Source organism: Rhinopithecus bieti, unplaced genomic scaffold (assembly GCF_001698545.2).
Source record: "Rhinopithecus bieti isolate Rb0 unplaced genomic scaffold, ASM169854v2 scaffold_81780, whole genome shotgun sequence".
NCBI classification, from domain to species: domain Eukaryota; kingdom Metazoa; phylum Chordata; class Mammalia; order Primates; family Cercopithecidae; genus Rhinopithecus; species Rhinopithecus bieti.
Window position 1 is genome coordinate 167,481 of NW_016830359.1, and position 26,602 is coordinate 194,082.

Consider the following 26,602-nt stretch of genomic DNA (forward strand, 5'->3'; position numbering starts at 1 on the left):
GCTTCACTGAAGCGAATCACGGCGCAGGGATTTCTGGAAGCCATGGCCAGGCTCCGAGTGTTCAGATGCAGCTGCCAGGCTCAGGGCAAGGGAACTGACTTCCAGCTCGCAGGAGCGCCGGTCCGTGGTGGGTATGGTCGCAGGCGTGGGGTGTGCAGGAGCAGTGGGACAGCACTGAAACGCAGTGGCTAAGGCGTAGCGGCTACCTCAGGAGAGAAAACCATGATAGGGCGGGGCTTGGGGCGCGTGCGGGGCCTACGGGATAGAAAAGTGAAGAGATTTGGAGTTGTCTGCTTTGCACACTTGTGACTTTCTGATGGTGCGCGTATGGAACTTGTTTTATTTCATGTATACTAGTTACCGCTCTCTGATATATGGTACGCCCCTCATTCCCCCAACCCCATTTTATCTCTCCCTGCTAGAAGGAGGGTTCCAAGAAGGCACACAGCTTACATCCCGTTCAGGGTTATATTCGCAGTGACTAAAACAGCACATAATAGGTACTTTTTATTTTATTTTATTTTAGGAAATCACGAAATCTAGCATTGCCAGCCCCACCATGACACATGTTATGGGCTGAATGTGTCCTCCCAAAATTAATATAATGAAACCCTAACTAATGTGATGACGTTAGGAGGTGGGACTTTGGGGAGGTAACTGGTCATAAGGGTGATGCCCTTATGATGAGGTCAGTGCACCTCATCATAAAAAAGAGGAAGGAGGGGTCTCCATGTTTACGCAACCACCAAGAAAAGGCCATGTGAGGACACAGCAGGATGTAACCCATTTGCAAGCCAACAGGGCCCTCACCAATAACTGAATGTGCCAGCATTAACTTCTCAGCCTTCAGAACTGTGAAAAATAAAAGTCTCTTGGTCAAGTCACTTAGTCTATGATATTTTGTTTTAGCAGCCGCAGCTGACCAAGACACAGTGTCATAGATACTGGCTCACCAGAAATTAACTCACCCAGTCACACTTAATCACTCAAGGCCACACAGTGACATCTAGACTGGAATCCTGGATCCAGTTTACATCAGACATCATAAACACTATAATAAAGCCAAGTGTAGCTGTGAAGATAACTTTCTCTATGAAACAGCAAATGTCATCTTAGAGCTTGTAACTATTGTGGTTATCTGAATTGGATAAAAATGATAATATTCTCATTTTAGCTCTGGCATATAAAGAGCTCGGAAGCCTTCATTCCCATCCTCACAACAACAAAACCATTCAACAAACTGAAAATCAACTTTTCTTAGATCCATCAGAGAACTGAAGATAGAAAGGAAACTGACACCCCAAAATCCTGAGAGAGAAAATTACATAAAATTACAGCCAAGGTTAGCTTACTTGAAGCAGAAGCCACTGGAGCTATAAACTGGTAGAAACTTTTATTTTATAATTTTGACGAATAGCCACAAGTTAGTGTCGGTTAACTTGTGAGTTAAAAACTCCTAGGGGCCTAATCTTAGATGGGCCCCCACACTTTCATAAATTTTACCTCCAGAAACCCTATCAAATTCCCTCAGTGAAGAATGGGGAAAAATCTCAGATTTTTGGGCAAGGGGAGGAGCCCAAAGCATTCTCCATAATAAACACCTGCACTCCAAGGAAAACTACTTACTGGAGTCTTGTTGGACCTTGGGGAGAGGCAGTTGGCCAGCTCCAGTCCCTCTATAGCCTGTCTGTCTCAGTAAGGCAGGATTCTTAAAAGGCTAAGAAGTGGTTGTGAAGATCACAGTCCAAGGACTCAAGCCCACTAGAAAAATGGTATTTAATAATAAGATTATATAATGCTTCCCTCCCCACTGTACCTCACTGCCACACTAATGGGGCTCTGGTCAATAACAGTAGATTACAACAGAGAAAGCTGCGAGGCACGGACTTTATTTAAGAAGGAGTTCTTAGGGAAGCCCACAGAAGGAGAAGCATCTTGGAAAAAGTAGACAACATACAAGAACAGATGGGTAATGTAAGCAGAGAGATGCAAACTGTAAGAAGGAATCAAAAGGAAATCCTAGCAATTGAAAACCATTGTGACAGACATGAAGATTACCTTTAATGAGCTCGTCAGTAGACTAGACACTCTGAGAAATGAATGAGTGAGCTTGAAGATATGTTAATAGAAATTTCCCAAACTGAAATACAAAGAGGAAAAAAAAAGAATGAAAAAAGAAAAAGAAAAGAATATCCAAGAACCATGGGACAATTACAAAAGGTGAAATATATGCATAACTGGAATACCAGGAGGGGAAGAGAGAAAGGAGAGAAAATATTTGAATAATGACTGAGAATTTTCTAAAGTTAATGCATACACCGGGCCACTGTGGTGGCTCATGCCTGTAATACCAGCATTTTGGGGGGCCAAGGTGGGAGGATTGCTTGAGCCCAGGAGATTGAGACCAGCCTGGGCAACACAGTGAGACCCCATCTTTTAAAAAAATACAAAAATTAGCTGGGTGTGATGCTGTGCACTTGTAGTCCCAGCTACTCGAGAAGCTGAGGTGGGAGGATCACTTGAGCGAGCCGTTATCCTGCCACTGCACTCCATCCTGGGCAACAAAGCAAGACCTTGTCTCTAAAAACAAGAAAACGAACACCAAACCACAGATCTAGGAAGATCAGAGAACACAAAGCATTATCATAAGTCGCCTTTTGACATTATCACCAGCACTATTCAGTCCTTTTAATTTCTTTCAATCCTTTTTGTTTCAGATTAAATAATTTCTATCTATATTCAACTTCATTAACTATTCTGCCACCTCAAATTTCCTGTTAAACCTATCCAGTGGATTTTTACTTTCAGACATTGTATTTCTCAGTTTTAGAATTCCCATTTTCAAATTGATTTACTCATTTGTTGAAATTCCCATCTGCTTATCCATTAATAGCCCATTTTCCTTTATATCATTCAGAATAATTATAATAGGGGCTTTATTATTCTTGTTTGCGAATTCCAATGTTTAAGGATTGGTATTGCTTTTTTCTCTTGAATGTGGCTTATGTTTTCACATATCTAATAATTCTTATTGTATGAGTAACACACTGTAGAGACTCTGTTGTCTCTATAGACAAAAAGTCTGTCTGAATTTTGTTTTTAGTAGGCAGTTCACTGTGTTGAACTCAATCTCCAACTCTTGTCTCACTGAGGCAGGTAATGCTAAAGCCTTTGTTGGGATGCTTGGAGTTTGTCAAATACTTGTATAGAAAAGGGACTGTCCAGAAATTTTGGGTCTTAAGGGCTGGTGAAGGCTAAAAGGATAGTGAGAAATACTACATTAAAAACTGGAGGAAAGAAGGTCCTTGTTATGTAATGGCAGAAAGTTTAGCAGCCTGTTATTTGCAGCTAATGCAGGAAGAAGAACTGGGTGACCTAGCTAAGATTTTCAAGCAATGTGTTGAACGTCCTGTTGCTGTTGTTTTCTTGCTGCTTACAGAAACGTGCACAAGAAGAGAAATAAATTGAGGAAATAACAAAGAGAACATTAGGATTTTGAAAATTATTAACCTCTGTAGGTGGCAAACAATACTAAAAGCAAGAAAGGGCTTCCAAGCAAAAATGAAATCCAAGTTACTGCTAGGAAAACTGGTCTAGATAAACAACTAAGGGCATGTCTGTAAAATCTAGAACCTCAGAAAGACCAAAGCTGGTATTTCAGAGTATATTTAACCACACAGAGGCTCTGTAAAGAGATTAAGGCGACCTGACAGACACTCTTATTCAAATAATTAGGCCTCTAAGAAGCTTATCTCAGATTTGTGGCTGTGGCTTTTGGCTTGTGCAGTGAAACCCAATGAGGTTCTCATGAAGCCCACAACATTTTCAGAAGAATCAGCAGAAACTCTGCCAACTGGAGTGAGAGGGACAGAGACACCATAAAATGAAGAGCCGCCACTAGATTCCTAAAACTCTAGTAAGCAAGCTAAGAAACTATTGAGCTGCAAATGCATTTCAGGAAAAAAGGATGATTCAGAGGGCAGAACCTAGAGTTCAGATGGTGGATAATTATCCCAGGCCTTGTGACCTAATAAAGGAATTTCCAAACATTTGTCTGGCTAGATTTCAGAATTGCTATGGAGCAGTGGCTCCACTGTGTTGGTTAGGGATGGTGGAGGAAGGGAGACACATAACTTGTTCTTTATTTTCTTTAAAGGTCTGCAGATCAATACCCATACTTAAGAAAGTATATCTTGTGGACCTCATTAGCACCTGTACCTATGTTAGATGACAAGATGATTGATTTTGAGGTGATTGTGTAATGAGGTGAGTCTCTGAGAGGGGCCTTGGAAGGGGTGAGTGTATTTTGCACGTGGAAGGGATGTGAATCACTGGGATGTGGGGACAGACAGAAGACTGTGGTGGACAGCCATTATGATGTCTCTCAAAGTTCCCCACCTCCTCTTATCAAACTATTTTGTAATCCCCTCCCCTTGAAGGTAGGCTAAACCTAGTGATTCCTAATTAACCAAATACAAAGATGAGGGGATATCACTTCTAATATTAGGTTACAAAAGGACTTCATCTTCTATCTTGGGCATCCTCTCCTGCTCACTCACTTTCAAGGAAGCCACTTGCCATATTGTAAGCTGCCCTACAGAGAGGCCCACATGGAAAGGAACAAACATGTCTAGCCAAAGCCTGTGGGGAACTGAGCCCTGCCCACTTACTTGAGCTTGAAAACTGATTATCCTCTAACGAAATCTTCAGATGACTGCAGCACTGGCCAACAGCTAGACTGTAGCCTTCTGAGAGACCTTAAGCCACAGGCACCCAACTAAGCTGTGCCTGGATTCCTTACTCAGAAATTGATGTAATGAACATGTATCTGTTTTCAGCCACTAAGCTTTGGGGATAATTTGTTATAACAACAAGCAATTAACACACCATCACAGTTCCTACTCTATGACTCAGTGAGGGAAAATAGGAATTCTATCATTAGTCAAAGGTATTATATTGATCAGAATTATAGTAGCTGCTATTACAATTGAAATCCAAATATTACCTTAACACAGTATAAGTTTATTTCTCACTCATATAATAATCCATTGCTGGTGTTCCTCGATGACTGGGGAGCTTTCCTCCAAATAGTGATTTAGGGACACAGAGTTCTGTCTTTCAGCTTTGCCATTCCATATGATTAAGATGATTCTTCCATCTGGACAGAACATCCCTTTCTTAAAAACCAAGCCCCAAGTGGCATATTGCTTCTATTCACACCACAATAAAGAAAATTCATCTGATAGACAAAACTGGAAGCAAAGGTGCCTGGGCAGACACATCCCAGGATCAATTCCAGACAACAGAAAAGACACAAACTTTTGGTGTCATCTGGTCACATCTCACATCATAGATATCATTAACAAATGCACACCCAGGACCTGGGAAAATAGCCACAGTGTGCATTTGTGGTCTCAATAGACCTTGTTCTAAGCTACGCTTATATAGGAATTCTTCCATAAGCCCTCACTCTGCATAAATGCAAGTCTTTTTCAAATTCCCATGGAATTGTTCATAAAAATTTTACAGTCATTCAGGAGTACCCAGTCCCCTGCCACTGATTTAAGTCAGTGTGAGATTTGGATGCCATGCCATGGAGTGTTTTTAATTAAAATAAAACCTTAGTGCAGTTTCAACGCTGGGGATCAATTATTAATTACAGTGGAAATATCAGAAATCAGAACACTCTTAGAGTTCTGAGGTTTGTTACAACCTTTTTGCTTTCTTCTCATAGTTAATGATTGCCCCGTACGTAATCCAGCCTCTACAAATGCCACAGTTCTACAGAAATCGGATACCCTTTTCAAATGTAATCACTCATGAAAACGCTCCACACCTAAAGGAGGAAATAGAGGGAATGCCATTGGGCCCTGATAGGGGAACTTGCAGATGAGTGAAGGGCATGGACATAAATGATCCAATCCAGCATTATGAACTTCTGAATTCTTTCAGTCCATATATATTATGCAAAGTAATTTCTAACCCTCAAAATACACTTCCAACAATGTTCCCTAGATTTTTGATGTTATAACAATAATGAAGGAAATTAAATATTACTGGGTGAGGTTAATCTCCTTCCTAACTTCCTGTGTTTCAAACTACAGGTCATATTAAGCTCTGATTTTGGTTACCAGCCAAGCAATAATGGTGACCATGTGAGAAAAGGGACAATCAAGTTTTCAGTCACAGGCTGGGTATGGTGTCTCACACCTGTAATCCCAGCACTTCAGAAGGCCGAGGCAGGCAGATCACTTGTGCCCAGGAGTTCAAGACCAGCCTGGGCAACATGGCACAACCATCTATCCACAAAAAATTTAAAAATTCTGGGTGTGGTGGCACACGCCTATAGTCCCAGCTACTCCAAGAGGCCGAGGTGGGAGGAACGCTGGAGCCCAGGAGGTAAAGGCGGCAGCAAGCCATGATTACATCACTGCCCTCCAGCTTGGGGGTAGCAAGACCCTGAGAAAGAAAAATAAAGAAAAGGAAAAACAGAAAAGAAGAGAGGGAAGGAAGGGAGGGAGGGAAGAAGGGAGGGACAGAAAGAAGTTTCCAGTCACAAGGGAAACATGGAAAGTAGAATCATTGGGGAGGTTGCTTAAGGGTTGAGAGGGAGAGTCCAGAGAGGGTTGATGTTTTCTAAGATCCTTGAATTCTTCTTGTTAGTCTCATCCCAATAATCCACATTCCAATATTTCCCTAAGTGCTTAACAGAAGTGGCAAGGTTGTGACTTCAGTAAGCATCATCATTGAGCAAATAACCGCATCTACTGCTGCCTTTGATTTTTAGCAAATGCAGCCCCATGCTTAGAAGGAGTATGAGATTCTTGCCAACACATACAGGTACTGATTCAATTCTTTAAGGCCAGAATTTCAAGTAGCCTTGAAATTGTAATTACCCAATTTCATTATAAATAGGTATCATATATACTTTTGGGAGTAGTATTCCTCAATACCTTTGTTTTTGGTAGGAGCTGTCCAGCCCCTAGTGCACAATGGGCTTAGGATTCTGCTATATCATGAATATCCTTTCACAGCACAAAATCGGATTAGGAATTTACCTGTGCTTTGATTCTGTCTCACTCGACATCCATCTTGAACACTCTGCTTCTCTACAGCCTAGTAATCATTCTGTAGTATAAATTTCTGTATTGGCTAGCTCTCTTTGCTTGAGAACCAAAGAACTTGACTCTAACTTAAAATTAGAAATATTAGAATACCAGGTAGTTCACAGATTGAAAGAACTGAACTTAAATCCACGATGTGAGAAAGCAGGAATCATCCCAGTGGATCTCAGTGACAGGTGGAGGAATCCTTAGGTTGCTGCTGAAGGATGACTTAATTCAAACGAATTCCAGCCTAGGGGTCATATCCCACATACTTCACAGCAGGTACAAAAATGTCCCACCAATCAAAATGGATATTGACTAAAACAGAACATCCACTTTGGCCATACTGGTTCATAAAGCTGAATATTGCCCCTGTTCCTGTCCCTGTGTCTTTCAATCAAAATACAGAGAATGAATCTGGTTGGCTTAATTGGAACATATGTCACTGACAGTTCACCAGAACAATACAGAAGGAAGAAAGGGAAAGGGCCCACAAAATGCTAGGAAAAGTCTGTGTGTTAAAGACAAAACCAGATTTCAACATATATGCTGAGGCTGTGCATATGTATGTATGTTCATACACACATATATATTCAGTATTAATTTTGACTCTATGACTAGATCATTTTACATGTAAGGTTCTGTAAACCACGTATTTCATTAAATATGTTGTAGATGCCATTCCACAGAAGTATATGTAGAGCTTAACTGCTTTCTACTAACTGCACAACACAGTACTGAATAACTACAGTTTAATCAATCCACTTGGCAGGGCACTGAATTCCTATTTGTCATAATTAAGACAATTCTACAAGAAAACATTATTTATATCTACCTGTCTATTCCAATGAGATAAACTTCCTAGATCTGGAATTACTGTTTGAAAAAAATTCACATTTATAATGTTGGTAGGTCATGCTATCCAAGGAGATAGGGGATGAAGTGACACTGCTAATAATGATCAAGGACCTGTTTTCCCACAGTAACACCATTCCTGGATATTATCCAAATTTTGTATTGTAATCTACCTAAGACCCAGGAAAATGTGGTTTCATTAATATTCTTCTGATTAATGAGGTTAAGAATTTCACAAATTTTCTTTATTCATTTGGATTCTTCAGGGTGATTTGCCTACCAGTGTGTATGGCCAGTTGTTCCCCACTGCTCTGTATATATAACAGCATTCTGTTGTTTTCTCTAAATTGCATACATTTGCCTTCAATTGTCTTTTACAAGTTTTTGGTGCCTTTCACCATGCTGAAGTTTTAGATCGTTGCATAGCCCAACTTGTTCTCAGATTTCTTTATGGCTTCTAGGACTCCATGTCCTACTTGATAAAAGGTTCCCTTTTTCTACATTTGCCTCTAACATGTTATTTTATGATTAGATATGTCAAATATGATAGACATATTTCTCTGTAAGGTGTAAATGTGCTTCTTTTTTCTTGGAGAGGGTGGATACAATTGTCAAAACATCATTTCCCCGACATTGAAATAATACTGCTATTATATACCAAAATCTCATATGCAAAGAAATCTACTTCAAAAATTTTAGGGAAGGCTGAGGCAGGAGAATCACTTGAGGCAAGGAGCCCAAGACCAGCCTGGGCAACAAAACGACACACACTCCATACAAAAAAAAAATTTTAAGGTTACAGTGAGCTAGGATCTTAGCACTGCACTCCACTCCAGCCTGGATGATAGAGTGAGGCCTCCATCTCTTAAAAAAAAAATTCTTGGCCGAGCATGGTGGCTCACACCTGTAATCTCAGCACTTTGGGAGGCCAAGGAGGGTGGATCACGAGGTCAGGAGTTCAAGACCAGCCTGGCCAAAGTGGTGAAACCCCGTCTCTACTAAAAATACAAAAATTAGCCGGGCATGGTGGCAGGTGCCTGTAATCCCAGCTACTCGGAGGCTGAGGCAGAGAACTGCTTGAACCTGGGAGGCGGAGGTTGCAGTGAGCTGAGATTGTGCCACTGGCACTCCAGCCTGGGCAACACAGTGAAACTCATCTCAAAAAAAAAAATTCTTGCTATTCTTGCCTAATTATGCTTCCCTGTTACCGTCAAAGTAAAAACATCTTACTGGGACTGAATTATAATTTACAAACATTTGAGCAATGTTATTTTTTCTAGAAAAATATCATTTCTCCTTTTATTGACATCTTTATTTTTCAATATAGGTTAATAATTTCCTTTCACCTCTATTGATAAATGAGTTCCTTTATCATTTGTTTTCTTGTTTTTGATGTGAGAGTTGTATTACCCTCATAAAATTAGAATCTTTTATACATTTTTCTCTAGAGCAGAGGTTGGCAAACTTCCTATTAAAGGATAGGAAATATTTGAAGTTTTGCGAGCGATATAGTCTGTCACAGTTGTCTAAATCAGCCATAGTCAATAGCTTAACAAGTAAGCATGGCTATGGTTTGATAAAACTCTTATTTAAAGCAGCAGACAGGATTTGGCCCATGAGCTTTAGTCTGATAACCTCTGCTCCATAGCAGGGATCACATACATTTTCGGTGTAGGATCAGACAGTAGATATTTGGGCTCTGCAGGCCACATGGTCTCCTGTCACAACTGCTCAACTCTGCTGCTGTATGTAGCCTAGTACAAAGGTAAAGGTATAAATCAATGTGTGGCTGAAGCCAACCAAACTTTATTTACAAACGCCAAATCTTAAATTTCATATAATTTTCATGTTGAAAATATTCTTTTCACTTTTTTCAACCCCTTAAATTTTTTTAAAATTCTAGATCACGGACCATACAAAAACAGTCAGTGAGACTGTGGCCATGAGTCATAGTTTGCTGACCCCTACTCTGGATCAGTTTACCTCACAATGAATGGTTCCTTAAAAGTTTTAATACAGTTCATTTATAAATGTGATTTTTAAACAGGTCAAATCTTGCAAAGTTTTCTAATTCTTGAGTAACATGTCAGTTGTTTTAACTTTATGCATATAAATCTTGCATTTTTTTCTGATTTTTTAAATTCATTTGTCCCAGGTGGCCTATTCATTCATGGTCCCTAGACTTTCTAAAACAAATCAAGTCAAATGTAAAGTTTAATTTTCTCACCAACAAGGTCACATCACCTTACATTCACACAGGGTCAGATGGAAAGCCACAAAACTAACTCGACATTATAGAATCAAGTTTTAAACCAACAAAGGCAAAACCTCACCCACTACTGGAGAACGCTGTTCCTGATCTAAAATGTGCTTTTTCCTACCCTCATCCTACTGCATCATTTTTTATCAGAGCTGACTACTGTAACTTTTCAATGTTCAAATACAAAGTTTTTAAAAGAGCTAAGTTTACTGAGCACTTAATATGGACCAGACATTGTGCTGAGCACATCTCACGTGTTAACCAATTAAAGAAACTATAAGTTTTACAAGAGTGAATAAGTTACATTTACACTTATGTGAAGAACAAACTAATAAGGGACAAGAAGAAAACAAAAGGGCAGGCAGATGGGGTTTTAAACTGCTGGAGTACTCAAACAGAAATGATGTCTTGAGGCTATGGTGATGGGAGGGAGGATGGATTCCAGAGAAATTTGGGAAACAGATCCACAGGATTTGACGTGGAAGGTAAGGAGGGGCATGTTGACGACTCTCCAGTATGAATTCGCTGATGATGAGCTAAGTGTGCAGTTTGCCTGAAGACTTTTCTGCTTTTCTTATAGTTATAAGATCTCTCTCCAGTATGAACCCTCTTATGTTGATTAAGGTGTCCAATTTGGATGAAGGTTTTCCTACATTCCTTACATTCATATGGTTTCTTTCCAGAATGAATTCTCTGATGTACACTAAGGGATTGACGATGACTAAAGGCTTTGCCACACGCACTACATTCATAAGGTTTTTCTCCAGTATGACTTCTGCGATGACAAATAAGGGAGGATTTTGTCTTGAATGCCTTTCCACACTCAATACATTCATAAGGTCTTTGGCCAGTGTGCAGTCTTTGATGTTGAGTACAGGATGAGTTATCACCAAAGGCCTTCCCACATTCTATACATTTATAGGGTTTCTCACCAGTGTGAACTCTCTGATGTTGAATGAGGTGTGTGGTCTGGCTGAAGGCTTTACCACATTCCTTGCACTCATATGGTTTCTCTCCTGTATGGGTTTTCTGATGCTGTGCAAGGTGAGCCTTCTGGGTGAACGCTTTACTACAAACCTTACATTCATAGGGCTTCTCTCCAGTATGGATTCTCTGATGAGTGGCAAGCTGAGAACTGATGCTGAAGGATTTTCCACACTCCCCACATTCAAAAGGCTTCTCCCCAGTATGAATCCTTAAATGACTGGCAAGGTGTATATTCTGCCTAAAAGCTTTTCCGCACTCTTTACACTTAAAAGGCTTTTCTCCAGAATGTACTCTTTGATGTTGAGTGAGTGACGCATGATGGCTGAAGGCTTTTCTGCAAACATCACATTCATATGGTTTTTCTCCAGTATGAATCCTTTGATGTACAGTAAGGGAGGACCCATACCTGAAAGATTTGTGACATACATCACATTTGTAAGGTTTCTCTCCAGTATGAATTCTCCTGTGTTGATTAAGCCCTATGTGGTCACTGAAGGCTTTCCCACAATCGATGCAATCAAAGGGTTTCTCCCCAGTGTGATAGTATCTCCAGTGACGGATAAGGGATGTGTTCTGGATGAAAGCTTTCCCACACTCAATGCACTCATAGGGCTTCTTGCCAGTGTGACATCTCTGGTGTCGGGCAAAGGACGAGCCATCACTAAAGGCCTTTCCACACTCATTACATTTATAAGGTTTCTCTCCTGTATGAATTCTCTGATGAACAGTAAGAGATGAGCTCTGGGTAAAAGTTTTCTTACATTCATTACACTTGAAAAGCTTTTTTCCTGCATAGATGCCTGTCTGTTTTATTACCACTGAACTTTTTTGAAAATTTTTAATTGAATCACGATTATGAACTTTCTCTTCTGAAACGTCCAAATGGAACCATCTTCCAGATTTGTTATACGTATGTTCTCTTTCCTTAGAGAGGGTTTTGTTATGAGTAATTGGCTCTTCCCTGAATTGTGTCTCTTGACCTACTGCAAGCTTCCTTCCAAACACACAGTCAGAATCCCAATTTTCTCTGAAACTGGAACACTCAAGTTTAGTGTTTGAGGTTCTGTCTGTTTCTCCTTCAGCATATGAATCTTGCTTTGGAAATAATTCCTGGGTCTCACGTACAGATAGCTGGCCTGAAAAATACCAAGAAAACACATATTTCCTTTTCATGTGCTAGGAAAAGGAATCTGCCAAAAGGAAAACTAGTGAATTAATTCACTGATTGGTGAATTCATCAACATACATTTTACACCTCTAAAAACTATTACATTTAGGGCCAGGCACAGTGGCTTACACCAGTAATCCCCGTGCTTTGGGAGGCTGAGGCAGATCACTTGAGGCAGATCACTTGAGGCCAGGAGTTCAAGACCAGCCTCCACAACATAGCAAGACCCTATCTCTAAAAAACTTTTTTAAAAATTAGCCAGGCATGGTAGTATGTGCTTGTAGTCCCAGCTACTCAGGAGGTAAAGGCAGGAGGATTGCTTGAGCCTAGGAGATTGACGTGGCAGTAAACTATGATCAGGCCACTGCACTCCAGCCTGGGCAACAGAGCCAGTCTCTGACTCAAAAAACAATAATAATTTTCACATTTTCCTGGTTACTTCCACAAGCCTGAAAACATCCTCAGTTCTCTGGCCATTCCACAATGAAGCCTTGCATTTTCTCTTTTTTTGGCAATAAATATTTTTCCAGCTTTATTGAGGCACAGTTGACAAATAGAAATTGCATATATTTAAGGTATAAAATGTTTTGATATGCTCATACATGGTGAAATGTTTACCACAATCAAGCTGATTAACATATCACCTCACATAATATACTGTCACTGAATTGTACACTTTAAAATGGTTAAATTTTATGTGTCCTTTTTTATAATAAAAATATGTAAATAAAACAAACGTAAAAAATATGTAAAATAAAACAAACATGTAAAAAATATGTAAAATAAAACAGACCACACAGCAAAATACAGAAGATAAGAGAAAGGTAAGGAAAGAAGGGAAAAATGAGAAGGAAAGAACGAAAAGGAAGGAAGGGGATACAGGAGAGAGAAATAATAAGTTACAGAAGGTCAAATAAATATATTATATTATTCAAATGGGACATCTATTCATTTTTTTAAATCTAGGAGTGAAACAAATGAAAAAATCAACAAAGTACATGCTTCTATCAATGAAGATAACTCCCAAGTTAAGCTACTATCTAGTAAGAAATACCATATGCAAACTTCTAGACCACAGAAAATTGGGGGAAAATTTTATCAAACTTATAAAAAAAAAAGCATTCATATCAATGTTGCATAAATACAGGAAAATATACAACCAATGGAAATGTGAGTAATGAGTATAAACTCTAAATAGATTTAAGTGCACATACTCTCAACATCATAAGTAGTTGGGGAAATGCAAATTAAATAAAACATTTTTCATCTAGCAGCTTGGCAAAATTTTTTTTAAACTACAAAATAGCCATATTGGTGATGATGTCTAGAAACAGTATTCTCATATATTCTTTACCAATGGTACAGCAAAATATCTATGACACTTTAAAAATATGTATGCTTTGACCATGCAAATTCATTTCCAAGCATATATCTTCAAGAAATATTCTGACATGTAAGCAAGAAGATACGTACAAACTGGACCACTGCTGATTATAGGTAAAAACTGGAGAAGACCTCCTAAATGTTTAAATATCCTCAGCAGTAAATAATTTAAATAAATTATGTATATTCGTATGTTATAATACTAAATAGTCATTAAAAATGAAGTAGAACTATATGTGTTAAGTTGTTAGGCACACAAATAGGATAAATCACATTAGAAATAATACACTGAACTATATAAAAACTGAAAATTTTACATGCCATAATTTTAAAAGACCTAATTAAAATAAAACTCTTATTGCCATAGGTGAAAATAGTTTGAGACAATATATTATCACAGAATTAGTATGCTTATATACATAGCAATCACTGAGACTGTTAAGAAAATAACACACAAGAGAACTGGGTGTGAATGACAGACATTTTACAAAAAGATAAGAGAAAAACCAAATTTACAAAAAAAGTTCAATTTCTTTCATAAAAAAAGAATAATTTTAGTGTATAATCTTTCAACAAATAATGAGCACAAGTTTTCATGTAAATAACCAATGCTTTCAAGATGCAATTAAACTCATCCAACTAATTGTTGTAATTGTTGCTAGTCACCAAAAACAAACAACTCTCGGGGCCCAGCAGGTGCTCATATCCAGGAATACAGCAATCCCCAAAATATGTAGTTTTCACTTAACTTGAAAAATCTATTCTATCTTTAACACTAAGAAATGTAAAGCAACCTAACTGAGCAATGACATACAATGTGGAATCCACATGAAAAACATGTGAATGCATAACTGAATATACACTATAATTTCTACTATGTGAAAAATGTGTTTATCCTAACTTAAATGGGTCTAAGGTGTATGTTGTGATAAGGTAATGGTTTTCTATTCTTTTGCCAAACTAAACAGTTACATTTTCTACAAACCATTATTTCTATGGAAGTTTCCTTTCTTTCCCTTGTGTATCAAGAGGAAAAGATCCTTTACTTCTGCCTTCTTGCAATTCAACTTCTGCCCACCTGTCCTACTAAAACATAGAAGCCATTGGGAACAACATCTCCTTTGTCTCTGTAATGCCCTATTTGAAATTCTGCAAACTCGACTTCATGCAAGCTATCCATAAACATGTCTTATCCTTTCCATTACAGTAATTCACTGACGGTTTACATTTATGTGTAATTCTCCGTTTCCAATCGCCTGCCAATACTCAGCAGAGTGGCTCAGTCACATAACTTTCAATTTGTGGTTCTCACAGGAATGGATGCATGATGAAAACAATAGGCTATGTAACCACAGAAGAGAAAACCTTTGGAAGTCAGCTCGAAAGTGCATCAGGGTCCGGAAAAGGAAGTGAGTGGATGATACACGTCCCAGTTCCTCATTTAAGGAAGTGAGTGGATGATACATGTCCCAGTGGTCAAGAAAAAAAGGAACTGCAGGGAAATGGGAGTTACTGGGGAGAAGGGGGCAAAGGAGGAGGAAAGAATTATTTGGAAATCCTGGAGTTCAATTTTCTTTCCAGACCCGGAGAGCCTGGTAAAGTTTCCTACTGTATATTAGTGAGGATGCAGCCTTTTTAGTAAAAGCCCTGCTCTCTCTTACAGTGACTTTTCCACACTAGGCTCTCCTGCACTCACCTGATAACAGGCTTCCTGTCAGTTCTCGCTTCACCATCCAGGGCTCCTTTTCTTGCTGTAGTAAAGAGACTAAATCTGGCTTAGCCACACAATGTCCTGCAAAAGTGAAAAGACAGGAGGTTTGGCCAATAGTCTTGGCATCCTAAGGTTGAGAAGCACTCCTTTTTGATAGAAGAGTGTTACTGCTGAAAGAAGCAGAAAAACAGGTGAGGAGGATCCGAAAGACACGGAAGATAACACTAAGCATAACAAAGACACCACCTTTCACCTCTACAAATGCCACATTCTTGTCTTAGGAATCCACAACGAAAAGTCAGGCCAGCACGAAAAGTCAGGCCAGCACGTCAGAAGACACCCCCTCCCTCCTCCATAATTCAAAACCGGTTTGAAAATGGAGGTACCCGATGATAGATTCAGATATGGGAGAAGGACATCCTTACCTGCTGATCCCAGGTCACTATGGTTCTCCCATATCCCATTCTTACAGAAATTCTTCTGAGCTGGGTGTAGATGCTGGGGGAAGTCGACAGCCAGGTTTTTGATAGCCACCAAGCCCTGCAATGGTAAAAGCACGTTTTTTAAATCAAACCATGTTCATGAACCCACCTGGTCCCAGTGGGATGGACTGTGTCCACACACTGCAAAAAAGGCAACTCCATACCAAGAACTGCAACTTAAGTTCTGGTACACCAGGTCACATAATGATAGGGCTTAGTTATAGCATATATGTTTGGGAAAAAACATAGAAAAATAGGAGAAACTTTCTGCTATGGAGAATTTGTCATACTTACACACAGTATGAACTTATACACAGTATGAACCTTTTAACACAGATGGAAGTCTTTCCCATATTCATACAAATTATTCAACAAGTCCACAGAGTTTTTCTCTTGTATGAAATCTTTGATGAAAAGGAGGGGTTGATATTCTACTCAAAGCTTTCTTACATTCATCGCAAGTCAAACATTTCTGACCTTGACAGATTTGTTTGTAATTCATTACAACTCAGTTTCCCCCTCCACTGTTCTTATGTGTATTGAGATTAGGCACACTCTGTTCTGAGGGGATAATCTGTCTATAAGAAGTATTGTATTCAAATGAAAACTTTTATAGTTATTGTAGTCATGGTCTCTTCCCTCAAGAAGAGTTTCCTCATGAAGGATACTTCCTCTTGCCTGAAATGTGTCTTCTGACTTACCGGCTGTGTGTCAAACAGAGCATCATAATCCCAGTGTTCCCGTAACAGAGAGTACTCCAGATTACAGCTTGTGAGTCTCTCTGTTATCACTGCCTGGGATAGCTTTCCTTCACAGAAGTCCTTCTTGAGAGGTAACTCTTTGATCTTCCGTACAGTCTTCAAGTCTGAAAGATATAAAGAAGGCAAATATATCTTTTATCGTGTTAGTATGAAGAAAAATTCCAAAATGTAACCATTAAATTAAAAGCCACAAAAAAGCATATGATAGTCACTTATTTTTATGGAAGAAAATGAAAAGCAAATCGTTTTGAAAGCTTTCTTGTATTACTAGCAATATTCAACCAACCCTACATTCCTAAATTTGTGTAGCCATAGTCCTAAAGGACACAATAAGACCTTTCCCACCTAAAAGTTGAACAAGAGTTCACATTATGTTTTTAGCAGAAGACTGGAAAAGCAATTAAAATCAAGAGATAAGGGAGCTCACACACAAAAAAGTACGATAAAATGTCTAATATAAAGAGAAAGTGGAGGCTATAGAAAAAAACTGCTATATGATCCTTATTTCAGCTTTAAGTCAACTGTTCTTCACTCTCCATTTCATCTAGCAAAAATTTCATCTCTATCTCTACATACCTCCTTTTTTTTTTTATTATAATGCTAACTAATAAAAGTCCAGATCCTGGCCTTAAAAATGTAAGTCTTCATAATTAACTAGTCTCAACAAGAGATGAAGGATCTGCAGGAAGAAAAAACAGTTTTAAGTCATTAAAGTAGCTTGAAGTATGTGATTTCATATGATGTTAAATTGGAAACTTCACACAAACATTCTTGTTCTCTGATGCCATATGATGACCCATATGAGTCACTTTAATTTATAACTGTCAGTAACTTGTCCTGGTGTCAATGCAAGCGTTTCCTTTAAATGTGAATTGAACAAAGAAACCTTGTAAGATTCTCAGTTCTTTAGAAACTGTTACCATTTCCTATTAGGATAAAACCTCTGAAAGAAATCTATAATTCTAATTCCTTATCTTACTTGATAATTTGCTGTTCTGGAAATAAAGCTGTAGTTGAAATTTCTGTATTCCCAAATAGTATAAATAACAGATACTGCAAGAGGCTTAGGAAGAGTCTGCTGAAGATGCTGTGTGTCTGAGGCAGCTGAACTGTGACCAGCAGTGGCCTCACCCTACTTGGTTCTCCCACACTCACCTGGGCACCAGGCTCTTGTCATTTTTCTCTTCACTGTCCAAGGCTCTTTTCCTTGTTCCAATGAGGAGATCACATCGGGCTTAGAAACACAAAGTCCTAGACACATGAAAAACAACCTGGTCACATACTGTGTGGCTGTCCAGACTGAGATGCAGTCCCCTTGGCTTGACGCGAGAGGGCAGTGCAGGTCTTGGTGATAAAGGCATGAAAGGCTTCTTAGTCAAGGAAGTGGGTAGGGTGAGGGGTGGAAAAAGGGGTGGGAGCCCTTACCCAGCGATGCCAGGTTCCTGTAGTTCTCCAACATCACCTTCCTGTACAAGTTCCTCTGATTGGGGTTCAGCCACTGCCACTCCTCTTGGGAGAAATCTACGGCCACATCCCCAAATGTCACCAAGCCCTGAAATGATATAACCATGTTCTTGCTCAACCAGTGCTCATGCCCCGACATGACTGGGGGGCTGTTATAGAAAGAAATGTGTCCCCCGACAAAACTCCTACGTTAAAGTCCTATTCCCCAGTACTTTTGAATGTGACTGTATTTAGAGACAGGGCCTTCAAAGAGGTAATTAGGGTTAAATGAGGTCATATGGGTGGGGCCCTAACCCAATCTGACTGGTGTCCTTATTAAAAGAGGAAGAGATACCACGGTGTGCAGGCACAGGGAAAAGGCCACGTGAGGACACAGGGAGAAGACGGCCGTCTGCAAGCCAACGAGAGAGGCTTCAGGAGAAACCAAACCTGCAGGCACCTTGATCTTGGACTTCCAGCCTCCAGAACCTTGGGAAAAGAAATTTCTGTTGTTTAAGACACCCACTCTGTGGTATTTGTTCTGGCAGCCCTAACAAACTAATATAGGGGTCTAAAGAGTCCTTGTCTTCATTTTGAGTAAGAGACTATAAACTCAGTACTCTGGAGATCTAGTTAGGTATTATACAGCTAGCCTCATTCTCTCTTAAACTCCAGGGAAAAGAGAAAAATATGGAGACAGTCCCTGCCTTTGGAGAACCTGCAGTTTTGTGGAGGTGAAAGGAGGCAGCCGCAAGAAAAACCCCTGACATCAATTCAAAACTATAAATAACGAAGACTAACTTGTTCTATGCACAATAGGTACTACAGCACTGTCCAACATGGGGACATTTGAGTGGCCTGAAGCAGTGTAAGAATGGGGCAATAAACTTAAGATGAACCTCAAAGCATCAATATTATTCATGACTAAACTAGGTTCTAAGAATTTCTATTTTTACTGTTAGTGTTCAGTAGAGGTTCATTTAAAAAAATCTAGCAATATTCTTTTCTAAAATGAATATGTAATAAGAATGAAAACACTATAATGTTTTAAATTAATGAAATGCCTTTAAGAACAAAGGTGCCGTGTTGAAGAAGCTCGGCATTACGAGGAGCTATCAGGAGCACGTTTGCTAACAGCTTGGCATGAGCAGGATTTTCCTGACCGACGGGCAAGATGGGCTGCTCAGCTCCTGCTGGCAGATTTTTATGCAGCGTAGTTTACAGTTTCAGCCTACAACTCTGATACGTTCCAATGTAGTTTAAACATTTATTCAGTTGCAACTCTAATCCCAGGAACCTGTGGCTAACAGAAGGCAGATTTAAATGACTAGCAGCTGTGGGATTTTCCAAGTCTAAACTGAAATGAACATGCAAAACAGTTGGACTACCCTAAAAGCTGAATTACGAAACCTCACTTGGTTACCTAATGCCTCTGTGCCTCGGTTCCCCAGCTATAAAATGGAAAAGGCAATGATACCAACCTTATAGATTACGTTTTGGATTAAATGAGGCAATACATACACAGCACTTAGAACGTGCAAGGCACAATGGAAGCATGCAGTGAACATGACTTATGATGATGCTGACTGACATAACTCTCATTCATAGGGATGCTCCCTCTGCTTGTCACCCTTGACCTATATGTGTTCAGGCAGTCCTCGCCCAGTCCCCATTTGTATGTTCTAGATAGAAAAGGCCCCATACTATGAACTGACCACTGTACGTCTGCATGAAGCCTGGTGAACCTGATAATGTAACCTTCAAGTTCCCTTACTGAGCCTTGAGCTCCCTTCAAAGTATCCAAGCCAACCCTGTCTTGGGAAACACACCTAGATAATGCCCTGGACCCCAATAAAGGCTCCAGCCCACAGGTCCCTCCCTCTCTCTTGGTCCCCACCCTTTGGCTGGGCACGTGTGTCTTGAATGTCTCCGGGGCCCTCCAGTAAGCCCCACAAGGTGTGCTGGTGACTGTTCTCTGGAATCTGTGAGTAATACACAATCTTTCTGCCATTCTGCTCTGAGTGTTCCTCACCGTGCTGCATCTGACTACACATAACCTAATTTAAATACCTCACTTAACAAACCACAACACCAACCAAGAGCTGAACCTTTTAAAGATTCACATTATTCTACTAGAAACAAAAGTCCCTTTGAGGTTTTAATTTCTGCTGAATAATATACAATCACATGTTCTTCAACCTGCTACCAAACTTTAAGGACATTTTTAACTGAATTGTGTAAAGACAGGTCAAAAGGGTTTTGTAAGTGGCATCCTGATTTGAGTGAAGATCAACTGCAGAAGCAGTTGAATCAGTCAACTGCAGAGCTATACTCTCGATGGTAAACTCATGATGGAGAAATCTCCTAAGCTGGGGACTGAAAGGCCCCCTGCCGTGTAAACCACGAGGTAATACTTGCAGGAAACAGCCAAGAACTGCTTAATGTCCTTGAGCAAAAGACAGACTAATATGGCTACCTGAGCAAGCTAGTCTAAAACAAATGCTGGTCAGCTCTCAGCAATAATTTTGCAAGTTGAAGCACCTTGGCATAAAAGAAGAGGAACTTATTTGCTTGCCAAGAAGAATCAATCCTAGTTTCCCAGGCTGATCCTGTTTATGCATTAGTGATCTGCTTTTGTATCACTGGTTTGCTACATGCCTTCAATTTAATCACGTAGAGGAACCCAACTTTAGCAACATACATACATCCTCCTAAGACATTTTCTGTTTCTTTCGGACAGCTCTTTATGTACAGAATCAATGACTTTTGTTTTAAAAATGTCTTTTCCTGTAAATAACAGCAATAACAATAGCTGAAAGCACTTACAACACTTCAGACACTATTCTATATACTTCTATATTAGCTTATTTAATCCTCACAATGATCCTAATAGTCAGTACTATTACTATTCCCATTTTACAGATGAGGAAATACTGAGCTGTAACGTGCCCAGGATCACAGTCAGTCAACTGTAGAGCTGGGTTTTGAACCCAGGAGTCTGACTCCACAGTCCATGCTCTTAACCTCCACTTCAGGTGTCAGCAAAGTGTTTCTGTAAAGAGCCAGAAAGTAAATATTTTAGGCTTTGTGGGCCACATGGCCTCGGCCACAACTCTTCAATTTTGCCATGGTAGCACAAAAGCAATCACAGATAATATATAAACAAGTATGTTGTGCTACAATAAAATTTTTTTTTTTTTTTTTTTTTTTTTGGAGGAGGAGTCTCGCTCTGTCGCCCAGGCTGGAGTGCAGTGGCATGATCTCGGCTCACTGCAAGCTTCGCCTCCCGGGTTCCCGCCATTCTCCCGCCTCAGCCTCCGAGTAGCTGGGACTACAGGCGCCCGCCACCTCGCCCGGCTAGTTTTTTGTATTTTTTAGTAGAGACGGGGTTTCACCGTGTTAGCCAGGAGGGTCTCGATCTCCTGACCTCGTGATCCACCCGCCTCGGCCTCCCAAAGTGCTGGGATTACAGGCTTGAGCCACCGCGCCCGGCCTAAAATTTTTTTTATGCACGCCAAAATGTGACTTTCATTTGATTTTCACCTATTCTTCTTTTGATTTTTTTCAACCACTGAAAAATGTAAAACTCATTTGTAGCTTGTGGGCCACATAAAAGGAGGTGGTGGTGGGCTGGATTTGGCCCATAGGCCATAATTTGCCCAGTTCTGTCCTATATTACACACTTTTTTTTTAAAGTACGCCACCTAAGTGTCTTGCCTGTAAATTTCTAAAACCGTCATGATGACATGAGGATGCTGCCAGCTAACACTAGTAAGTCCTTACTGTGTGCCACGTACCTTGTTTCAGGCACTATGCACAACTTAATCCTTACAAGAACTGCTTGAGGCAGGTCTAATTATTTTCCTCATTTTATAGATGAAGAAAATGTGGTCATTTGAGTTGCCTGAAGGTTATGCAGTGATTAGATGCTAGAGCTAGCATGTGAACCTAGTCCATGACCTTTGACCACTTTGCCATTCTACTTCTATTAGAACTTTCCACTCTGATAATAGCAGTAACACTTAGTATCCATTCACCCTGACAGTGAAAAAAGTTCCAGTAGAAAACACGTTTTCAGATAAAAATAAAACGAACTTTCCCTAACTGATGTCTTCATCAACCTACTTAATTTAGATGGAGACAAAACATTGTCAAATGTGCAGGTCCTGTTCTTATTCCTGTTGCTGCAACATAAATATGCAGACTTCAAAACGGGTTTCACATTTTTACACTATACCACAGAGAAAACATTACACAGGCATAGAATCTACTCCTGATGTAGGCATCTGATGTAAGTTAACTCAGTATACATATGAACTGGGTATGGTGGCACATGCCTATAGGTCCAGCTACTCAGAAGGTTGAGGCAGGAGAATTCCTTGAGCCCAGGAGTTTGAGGCTGTAGCACACTATAATTGTGCTGAAAATAGCCAATATACTCCAGTTGGGAAAAAACAGCAAGACTCCCATCCCTTAAAAAAAATTATATATATATATACATATATAAAACTATATCTACATATACATATAATATATAATATATGTATATAATATATGTAATATTTTATAGGTGTAATATATAATATATAATATATATGTATAATTTATATATATATAATACATTATATATAATGTGTATGCATGTGTTTATATATAAAACTATTATATATAATTATAGATGATATATGTAAACACACATATATTCTGTCATTACATATTACATATATACATAACTATATACAACAATTACTTATATAATTATATATAATATATTAAACACACACACCACCAGACACACACACGGAAGATAGAGACATTAAAGAATACAAGGGCGGGCGTGTGGCTCAAGCCTGTAATCCCAGCACTTTGGAGGCCGAGATGGGCGAATCACGAGGTCAGGGAGTTCGAGACCATCCTGGCTAACACGGTGAAAACCCCGTCCTACTAAAAAAACAAAAAAGCTAGCCGGCGAGGTGGCTGGCGCCTGTAGTCCAGCTACTTCGGGAGCTGAGGCAGGAAGAATGGCGTAAACCCGGGAGGCGGAGCTTGCAGTGAGCTGAGATCCCGGCCACTGCCACTCCAGGCCGGGCGACAGAGCCGAGATCCGTCTCAAAAAAAAAAAAAAAAAAAAAAGAAACAAACCAACAAAAAATAAAAGCAACTTTACACTTTCAGAAAAATTTCGTTGAAATTTCATAGAAAAAATGAATAGGGAAGTACTTTCTAGAAAAATATGCTTAAAAGATTTGTTTCAATTCAATTCAGTTAACTTTTAAAACATTGAATAACATTTATTTGATTAATAACTATTTTCTCCTGATGGAAGTGTACATTTTTTCAAAGAATTATAGCTTTTGAGGCACCACTGCTGTTCTATCCAAAATAATAATTTTAGAAGTATTCTGATTTCACATAAGCTTAGGAAACTTTAATCCATGAGGAAAGAAAAACTTCTAGGAATGTATTCACACAAAATAATCAGGGGCTGGGCATGGTGGCTCACACCCACAATTCCAGCTCCTTGGGAGGCCAAGATGGGAAGATTGCTTGAGGCCCGGAGTTTGAGGCTGCGATTAGCTATGACTGTGTGACAGAGTGGGTGACAGAGTGAGACCCTGTCTCTAAAAGCAAAAAGCAAAAAAAAAAAAAAAAATCAGGGACGAAGCACATTTTCAGGTATAAAAATGACTATTCTAACACTACACTAAATATCAAAACACTGGCCACAAGAGAACTTTAAGACTATATTCAAACATTCATCCACCAAATATTTTCTGTATCAAACATTGGGGCAAAACTGCCCCAAATCCTTGCCTACGAAGCGTGACACAAGGTGACATGTTTGAATAGACCCTTCTGGCTGCTCATAGGGAAGGGGCTGTGGGGAGCATGAGCAGAAGCAGGAGGTCACAGAAGCACAGTCAAGAAGCCGACAGTAAGAGATAGGAGGACTTGGACCTGTTGGTGGTGACAGATAAGATGAAAACTGCCAGATTCTGCACATAATTTGCAAAAAGAACTGACAGGATTTGCAACAGGACCAAATGCGGAAGGAGACGGAAAGAAATGAGACAATAATGACAGGTTTTTGGACTGAGTAACTGAGAGGATGAAACGGCCACTGACTAGGACTCAAGCTGCGGGAGGAGCTGGTTTATGGGAGACTCTCAGGACTTCGGGTCTGGACAGGCTGGCTTGAGTTACCTATTAGACACCCAGGCAGAGGAGTGGAGCAGGATACACAGGCCCGCAGCTCAGAGGAGAGGTTTGGGCTCACAATGTGAATTTGGGCGGAGGCACCATGTGAGTAGGTTTTACAGACAAGGAACAGGCTAATATCCCCAGGAGACAGCATGCAGACAACAAAGGAAGGGCCAGGAGCAGAGTGCTGAGGCACATTCTGTTCCAGGTCAGGGAGGTGAGTAAGAACTGTGGCAAAAACTGAGAAGTCAGGAAGATGAAAGTCAGATGAGTGTGGGATCCTAGTAGCCAAGGGAAAAAGGGAGCCTATTGAAGGACAGGGATGAACTATTTGAGGGATTGGCAGCCACCTGTTTTTGTAAATAAAGTTTTACTGGAACACAGCCCATCCATTCATTCTTTGGCTACTTGAGCTCTATCAGAGCAGAAAGGAGTAGGCACAACAGAGACTTTCAAAGCCTAACATACTTTCTGCTGTGCCCTCATCCAGCACAAGTTTGCCAACCTCTGAGCTATTTCAAATCCCAATGATGGTCAAAAAAGACTAAGAATTGAGCACTGCATCTGGTAATGTGAAGATCACAGTAACCCGCTTAAGAGCAGTTTGGGCAGGTCAGCCGGAAGCGGAATCATCTGTACATACATTTTTTGACGCCCCAGTGGAAGTGAAATGGTTCATCTATTAATGAGCTAGCTATGATATTTATGGGACACAGCCAACAGAAACAAACACAACTATTTATTGGCATTTTTTAAAGCCACAAAGTCAAGTGGGAAAAAGAAAGCCTTTCATATTGCATCTCCTCTCCCTAAAATGTTGTCTTTACTGTGCCTCCCAAACATCTTCTCTCCCTTCAAGGCAAGGCTCAAAACTCACCTCCTTGGTAAATACGCCTACCCTTCCGAGACAAGAGGCTGGAAGCCAGGAGCGCCTTGTAGTCCTCGCTCATAATACTTGGCCCAAGGATGATCATATTCTAGAATCTTGCTTGTTTCCTTGACATTGGGTCAACAGGCTGTGAGCTCCAGAGCAGGGAATGGGGTTTAGCTATTGAATTGTCCAGTGGCTGGCACAAAGTGGTCACCGAACAAACCACGTATAGCAGAAGGGTCTGCCGTGTTCCTCAAGGAGCACACTTCCTTCATCAGAGTGCCTCTGAGAAACGCGGTACAAGGGAGAGACTGACTCATTTCATCAATCAAGAATGAAGGCTGACTGGAATGAAGAAGAAGCAGGCATGGAGGCCCTGGGCAGCTTAAGCTTTTCCCTGTAGCCCATCACTTCACTAGAATGTGAAGAAATAGAAACCCGCACCCAAACAGGTCTCTTAAACTGAAAACTTTCAAGGAAATAAACAACATTAAGTCCCGAAAAGCAAGACTGCATTTCAGAGACGAAAGATGAAATGCCAACTTACCTGGGGCATGGCTTTAGGTTCAATTCCTGTCCCCGCAGCCTCCAGCTTCTGGTTTCTCTCCTTGGGAAGAGCAGTGTCCCTGGAAGGCAGAGCTGGAAGAGAAGGGAGTAGCTAGAGACCAGGTCTACACAGTCCCAAATCACCAGCCTAGAAACGTCCCTTCCTGCATGAGCAGGTGGGATCAGGTTATTACCCCATTCCTAGGAACTGCCACAACATAGAGATAGTTTTTTTTTTTCTCCCTGAGAGCACGAAAACAGGAAAAGTGTCTAGTTAGAGTCACCCTGGGAAAGTCAACACCCTTTTACCGCGGCTTGGCCCTCTGAGTCAGTTGAGCTTCCAAATCTTCAGATTCCCCCGCTCCACCAGCTTCAAAGACCAGGGACACAGTTCTCCAGCAACTGGTCCCCGAGAGACCAGCCCCCTCCCAGATCTCATCCCGAGATGAATTCGTCCCTGTCCGCCCGGCCCCAAACACCTGTCACTCTCACCTCTGTGCCCAGACCCCGTAGTGGCCGCTCCTCGCTGGCCTTTGGTTGCGAGGCCATTCCTTGAGCGCGGCCTTCCCCGGGCAGGGAGGGCCAAGGTGGCTGGAGTCCCTGTCGTCGGGCCTCGGCCCGCCTGGGGCTTTGTGCGGGGGGCGCCTCTACCCCGGAGCGGCGTCGGCTCGCGAGCACCCGCGCTCGCCGCCCCCCGCATGTCACCCGAGGCCGCGCGACGCCCTCGCGGCCGGTCCCTCACAGACCCACACCCATGGCCACACCCGCCCGCCACGCCCAGCGCACAGAACCGCGCGCGCTCCCCCAAGCCCCGGCATCCACGGGGCC

The 26,602-nt window shown here is 40.7% G+C and overlaps 1 protein-coding gene and 1 long non-coding RNA gene across 3 annotated transcripts; one reads left to right on the forward strand and one right to left on the reverse strand.

Annotated features, from left to right (window-relative positions):
* The first annotated feature begins 37 nt into the window (after positions 1-37).
* On the forward strand, positions 38-15,187 carry LOC108524340 (uncharacterized). Its single transcript, XR_001884028.1, has 3 exons — positions 38-127; positions 4,157-4,266; positions 15,074-15,187. It is a non-coding gene; the product is annotated as an uncharacterized LOC108524340 (long non-coding RNA).
* ZFP28 (ZFP28 zinc finger protein) lies at positions 9,229-26,591 on the reverse strand. 2 transcript variants are annotated; one of them, XM_017865381.1, is made up of 8 exons: positions 25,776-25,867; positions 18,512-18,645; positions 18,139-18,265; positions 17,869-17,964; positions 16,654-16,817; positions 15,896-16,010; positions 15,456-15,551; positions 9,229-12,344 (listed from the first exon to the last, which is right to left on the reverse strand). In XM_017865381.1, the coding sequence occupies exons 3-8, from the start codon at positions 18,170-18,172 to the stop codon at positions 10,636-10,638; spliced, it is 2,214 nt and encodes a 737-aa protein (XP_017720870.1). In that variant the 5' UTR covers positions 18,173-18,265; positions 18,512-18,645; positions 25,776-25,867; the 3' UTR covers positions 9,229-10,635. The 2 variants fall into 2 exon arrangements, with proteins under 2 accessions (XP_017720870.1, XP_017720869.1); XM_017865380.1 differs by lacking the exon at positions 18,512-18,645 and adding an exon at positions 26,267-26,591 and having other exon boundaries at positions 9,237-12,344.
* Between the last annotated feature and the right edge of the window lie 11 nt (positions 26,592-26,602).